The sequence below is a fragment of the Cinclus cinclus genome, chromosome 8 (assembly GCF_963662255.1).
Source record: "Cinclus cinclus chromosome 8, bCinCin1.1, whole genome shotgun sequence".
Taxonomy (NCBI): domain Eukaryota; kingdom Metazoa; phylum Chordata; class Aves; order Passeriformes; family Cinclidae; genus Cinclus; species Cinclus cinclus.
The window spans coordinates 23,202,149-23,208,689 of record NC_085053.1 but is presented as its reverse complement, the minus strand read 5'-3'; the positions used below and the strand labels follow the sequence as shown (position 1 = coordinate 23,208,689).

Sequence of the window (6,541 nt, the reverse complement as noted above, 5' to 3'; positions counted from 1 at the left end):
AGGATGAGTGGCAAAGGAGCTGCTGGTTCTGACACTGTGGTGAGGAGGACACTCTCCTGCCAGGAGCAGTGTGCAGGGGATGCACACCCAGCGGTTCCCAAGTGCCTTTCAGCAGCATGTGTGGCTGCTTTGGTCCATCAGTCACCACAGCAACCTCTGTCCCTCACAGTCTCCACGGGCCTTTCTGGAAGCCACATTTATATCCAGGTAGCCCTGAATTTGTCACTGTCCTTGGCAAAACTCTGCTGGCTCCGTGCATTATAATAGAAATGACTGCATTTCATCATGTAAATTTTGTTAGTTTTGGTCCTTGTCAATACAGTGAGCAAGTTCCCAGTTTTGGACAGGGTTTGCAGTCAGGGAGGTGATGGGAAAGCCAGGATACGGATCAGCTCTGATGCATACAGCAGGGTGAGGGTGATACCTGGGGCTGGGCAGTGTCCAGCAGGGAAAATGGGCTATGTCCAGCACCCTGACTCCCATATCCCAGAGCGGATATGGAGAGGCAGGAGCTCTTGCATATGACGGTGACAGGCACCGTCAGCCTGTCCTCTGCTCCGAAACCCTTTAAACAGTGAGTGATGTTGAGTTGGAGCCGCTGAACTCAAACGCCTTCTGCAACCATCTCCACAGAGGGCTCCAGAACCCCAGGGACCCTGATAGCGCTCCCGTCACCAACAATCACCTCAGGTCGTGTTGCTGAGGCTTTTCGGTCCAAGTGGAAGCTGGATCGCTAATGGTGCATGTTTGAAAGCTACACAAGTTTCCTTCCTTCCATCCTCCCGCGAAGCTCAGGAAGCGGGGGTCGCCGTGAGAACAGCTGAGGTACGGGGAACGGCGCTGCCCGCACCATGCCGGGGCCACGTCCTTTTCCTGCCCTCCCCGCCGGGCTCGGAGGGGCCGGGGAGAGCCGGACATGTCCTGACCGCGCGGTCAGCGCCGCCGGCGGGGGCTGAGCGGGGGCGCCCCCCGGGGACCCGGCTGCCCGCGGTTCCTCGGGTCGGACCGATTCTGTCAATTGGCCGAGTCTGGGGACGTCCGAACTCCTCGGTTTCGCGCTGCCGGTATTTAACGCGCGGCGCGCAGGTGCCGCGGGACGGGCGGGCAGCGGGGAAGCGCCGCCGCCCCTCAGCCGGGGCGGCCGCTGGGGCGCCATCGCCCCCTGGCGGCGGGAGGCGCGGGCGGGCCGGGGCGGCTGCGCGGAACTTTCCGCCGGAGCGCGGGTCCGGCCTCCGGAGCGGAGAGCGGGGAGCGCGGAGCGGGGCCGGGCCGCGGGGACCGCCGCCGCCTTCGGCAGGGCGCCGCGGAACCCCCTTCTCTACCGCCGAATTAAAGAAAAAAAAAAAAAAACAACCAAACAAACAGTCCAAAAAATCTTGGGTTTTAAACTTTTTTACTTTCTGGCTGCTCTCTCCCCCTTCCCTCCTCTTTCACCCCCCCCCCCCCCCCCCGCCCCTCTTCTCCCAACCTCCTCCCGAAGCGGCGGGGCGGGAAGGAGCGTCTCCGGTCTGCAACACCAAAGCATGGCGGAGGCTGGCGATGAGAACCGTCCTCCCCAAAGCATCCAGCGCCTCTGACAAGCCCGGAGCCAGAGGGGGTGGGGGTGGGAAAGGGCGGGAGGGGGGAGAGCATGGGAGGGAGGGGGCAGCCAGTCCTTCCCCCTGCACTTGTCAGATGCAGATGGGACTGGCAAAGTTTGTTTGAATAAAAAAAAAAAAAAAAAAGGAAAAAAAAAAAAGGGGGAAGAGCAGGAGGAGGGGGAGGAAAAAAAAAAAAAGATCCTAGAAATCCAAAAAGGCTCATCTGGGAAGGAGAGAGAGGAGACCGAGAGGAAGCGGGATGCAACTCAACCTGACGCTGATTTGCTTCGTCTTCGGGGGGTTCCTGCCCGACGCCGCGGCCCGGCGGGAGCAGATGGACACGGGGCAGTGCGACCTGCCCCGCTCGGTGAGCCGGGCCGGGCCGGGCCGGGGGCGCGCCGGCCGCGGGGGATGCGCGCGTGTCCGCGGGGGCCGCGGGGCGCGGGCGGGACGGGGGCGCGCAGAGGGACGGACCCCCTGCCCCGCGCGCGCGGCCCCGCAGGTGTGGCGGCGCGGCCCCGCGTGTCCCCGCGCGTCCCCGCGGAGGGGCCCGGGGCCGCGGCGGGGCCGGAGGGATGCGGGGGCGAGCGGGGGGTCACGGCGGGACCCAGCCCCGCGCGGGCCTCATGGTCCCCGTGGGCTTTGCTTGCTGCGAGCCCGCGTGGGGCTTGTGAGAGGAGAGGGGGAAGCGAGCGGGACCCCCGCTCCTATTGCCCTGCGGGCAGCCCCGAGGGTGGTGGCATCACTGCCTCTGCCTTTGTGCCCCTCCATCTCTGACCAGCCCCCTCTGTCCTCCCCTCAGCAAGGAGAGCTCAACTCCTTCCTCTGGACCATTCGCCGTGACCCCCCCGCTTATCTCTTCGGCACCATCCACGTGCCCTACACGCGAGTTTGGGACTTCATCCCTGACAACTCCAAGGCCGCCTTCCACGCCAGCTCCAGCGTCTACTTTGAGCTGGACCTCACGGACCCCTACACCATCTCGGGGCTGGCCAGCTGCCAGATGCTGCCTCACGGGGAGAACCTGCAGGACGTGCTGCCCCGGGAGCTGTACCGCCGCCTCAAACGCCACCTGGACTACATCAAGCTGATGCTGCCCCACTGGATGACCCCGGACCAGCGGGGCAAAGGGCTCTATGCCGACTACCTCTTCAACGCCATCGCTGGGAACTGGGAGCGCAAGAGGCCCGTCTGGGTGATGCTCATGGTGAACTCCTTGACGGAGACGGACATCCGCTCCCGAGGGGTGCCGGTGCTCGATCTCTACCTCGCCCAGGAGGCCGAGAGGATGAAGAAGAAGACGGGTGCGGTGGAGCGGGTGGAAGAGCAGTGTCACCCGCTGAACGGGCTCAACTTCTCCCAGGTAAAGAGGCTTCTGGGCGTCGTGTCTTATCCCAGGATACGGGGGCTGTTCTCCTCGCACTCCCATCAATTGATGGGGTGAACCCCAAGCCTGCTGCGGTGGGGTGGTCACTCATGGTCACAGCAGCTTTTGTGTTGGGCTGCCTGTTCTCTGTCCCACCGATCCCTGCTGCCTGCACAAGCCCCATGATGTGCATGGCGAGCACTGCGCGTGTATCATGTGTATAATTTATTTGAGGGGCAAATGTCCAGGGTGTGAATGTATGTGTCTGCTTGCTTGCCACTTGTGAGGGAAACTTCCATGCTTCCCATCCTGTCCTGGAGCTGGGTAAAAAGTGATTTTTTGTTTGTTTGTTTGTTTGTTTTGAAGTAAAGCAGCTCTGTGGTACTTGTCAGGAAGAGGATGAAGCATGAACAATGAAAATAGAAATTTCGACATTGTTCAAATTGATTTGAGTGCATGCAAACTGTCAGTCGTCTTTTTCATGGTCACTCCGGGTCAAAACAAAGTGGCTCATGTTGCCCTTGTACGGGGGGATATTAAGTGTGCAATATGCATGGGTTTATTTCATTTTAGAGCCGGTAAATATCAGCAAACAGAAAAGGATGTAGGTTAAGAAACAAAAGTTATTGGTGTAACTGGACTCTGGAATTCTTTCAATGGATTTAGCTTTAAACAATCAAATACTAAGCCATGAGATCTATTTCATTTCAGTGGATTAATCAGGAACACAGTAACAGCTATTGACTTTACTTTGTGGAACTGTTTATGTGAAATGAGATTTACTAGAAATTGAGGAAATGAATGTGTGTGGAAGAAAACAAATAATCCAGGGGAGATTTAAGATGGTGTCAGTTACTGCTACGATATTTCATTTTTAGTTTCCTTTTCATCATTGGTTTTGGATCAGTCTATTTCCAGCCTTATCTTACTGTCCTACTTTGACCAAAAAAGTTCTTGGTGATGTAGGAATAGGGATTAAAAGACTAATCTTTGGTGTGATTAAAATGTCCTTAGAGTGCCTTCACCCCCTGCTTCCCTGAAGTCCTGTAGGAACTATTTGAAGGGGAAAAGGTCTGGCTTTCACTAACATTTGCTTCATCTGACATTTCAGCTAGGAGTCTTAACTGCACACAGCCTTCAGAGAAGATTTGTTGCATACACTTTTGAATGTGTTTTCTTGTTTATCATCAAAATTAATTAGAAGAAAGCCCCTCAGAACCTTTGCACTATTTTACACGCATCCAAATCAAGGAATTCGTTTTACACTGTTCTGTTTGAAAGATTTAAGTGCCTATACTCTCTGTTGAACCCCTTCTTTAAGGTGAGGTAAAGATAATTAACCATTCCAGTCATCCTGTAGTGTTTGGTTGTATTAGGTCAAAAATGGCAGTCAGAATCAAGCATGTGAAAGCACCTGGTTAAAAATGTACCACTTGGAAGCCTTTTAAATGTGAATCATGCTACATTTTATTTCTTTCTAGAGAGAGTGAGCAACAGAGAAAGGAAAAGGGACAATACAAAACTCGCTGCTGCTTTTAACCATAATTGTTTCTCTGTCCAACTTTTAAACAGAAACAAAAATTTCCCATTCATTTTGCTCCAAAAATAAAGGAACAGTAAAGGAAAAGGATAACAGTAAATAAAAAGGAACAGTAAGGGTATTACTGCTATTGGCAAGCAAAGCACAGTCATTTATGCAAAACATTTGTGCTGATTAAAAGTATACATTCCATTTTAATTGTTAGAATTGACAAAGTTGCTGAAATAGATCAGTGTTCAGGAGGAATTTTCCTAGATTGAAGCTTTTTCTGGGAACAAGGCCACCAGAACAACAGGAGACAAATTAAACAAAACAAACCAGATATTTATTTTCTTGCTTCCTCTAAATTTCTGTGCATCCTGACACCTGGCTAGTTGTTTAACAATAGTAATTTGTAATGTTATCACACCGTCTGGCATTCCTACTGCTTGGTGTATTACTGTGCTAATTTAGTGGAGTGGATTACTATTGCAAGGTTTCACCTCCCAGCTCCAGGTCTTAGAGCCTTCCTTAAGCAACACGTAATTAAAACACACTAAAATGGAAATCAGAAATTGAGCAGCTTTTGTCTTGCAGGGTGTTTGCACAGTTTGATGAGAACATCTGTGATAAATTATAGTCCCAAATCTGCTAAGGGCATCAGTGGTTTTTTTACCTGTTTTCAGCATTACTATAACAGGAACACTGCATATTATTTCTGCATTCAGAATTCAGGTTTTAGGACTGTGCCTTGCAGAATCATGTCAGTGCTTTTTTTTCCCCACGTCCCAAAAGTCCAGTATTTTTGCCCAAAGCAAATTTAAAAAAAAAAAAGACAAGAAAAGCTTTTTTTCGCTACTTCTTTTCCTCAAAGGCAGCTTTGTGCTACTGCAAATATTTAATCTGACTACATACACCAAATCTGTTAATCTGATACCGTGAGGAGGAGGAAATCTAGGAGTGGTCCCGGTGTGGTACTTGGTTTTGATCTGCTCTGAAAGAAAGTGGATACACTTGCATTTTTGACCAGGAACGATCTTTGAAACGTTCTGTTCATGGCTTTGAAATGTTGATTGTCTTAGCTGGATAAAAAGATTAAGGTGGCTCATATAATTAGCTGCTTCCTGGAGAGCCAGCTCCTGCAGGTAGGGCAAGGATTATTGTTTTCTATTGTAAACCCCAAAACTTTATAGTTTGATGCTCTGCTTCCTCTGAAACCCTTGCACAGTGTTTCCTGCTGCTTTTCTACATCATTCCCATCCTCCTGCCTCCCGCTGACCGGCTGCTTTCCTGCTTGGATGCTAGGGGGAAGTGTTATCCCACCTCCTGGGACTCTGGCAGCTGCTGGTCACTCCAAGGCTGGGCCCCGGGTGTGGTAGAGCTGGTGTCAAGGTGTCTGAATCCCAGCAGAAGGCAGTGTTGGGAGCCTGGATGCAGAGGAGTTCATAGCAGGTTTGGGTCAGGTTGAAATTTCACTGCTCCTTTGTATTTTAAGTTTCAGGGTTTTTGTGGAAGGTGTGACAGAAAGAGCTGAGGCAAGTGAAGAAGAGGAAGCAGACAGCTCTGCCTGACAGCACTGATGTTTATGTAGAGAGTGGCCAGGAAAGGGCAAAATCAAATTAGCCAGGTCTGAGATCTGGTGAGGAGCAGATAACATCCCATGCCTTCTTGTGGAATCCTGGCAGAGGCACTGCAGCTACTGCTGTCTGTGAGGACTCATCTAGGTGTCCTCTCAGGGCCAGGTAGAAATAGGGCCAAGCTTTCTCTCTTCTTTGGGATCCTTTTAGGGGGGTCTATGATGGGAAGCTTCCCTCAGGTTGTTGTCAGAGTAAGGAGAATTGTGCTGGTGGCTCCTACAGCTGCTCAGGTCTGTTGCATCCTCCCTGATGGCCCAGGGCTGTCATGGGACCCCCATCACCCTGGAGTGATAGCAGTGTGTCCCCACTGAAGGTCTGTACAGTCAGCAAGGGGAAGGTGTCACTCCTCTACCCAAACTGCTGTTCCCTGGGGAGGTGGGTAGCATCTCTTCCTTGTGTTTGATCCTGTTTCTCAGCTGGATCCCCAGTCCCAGACAGT

The 6,541-nt window shown here is 52.2% G+C and overlaps 1 protein-coding gene across 1 annotated transcript in view; it reads left to right on the top strand.

Annotated features, from left to right (window-relative positions):
- Positions 1–1,518: 1,518 nt before the first annotated feature.
- Positions 1,519–6,541, top strand: part of TRABD2B (TraB domain containing 2B) — a 263,432-nt gene continuing 258,409 nt past the window's right edge. The window contains exons 1-2 of the mRNA XM_062497531.1: positions 1,519–1,947; positions 2,383–2,943. Coding sequence (XP_062353515.1) covers positions 1,840–1,947; positions 2,383–2,943 — 669 coding nt within the window. The 5' untranslated portion in view covers positions 1,519–1,839. The remainder of the gene's footprint in view (positions 1,948–2,382; positions 2,944–6,541) is intronic.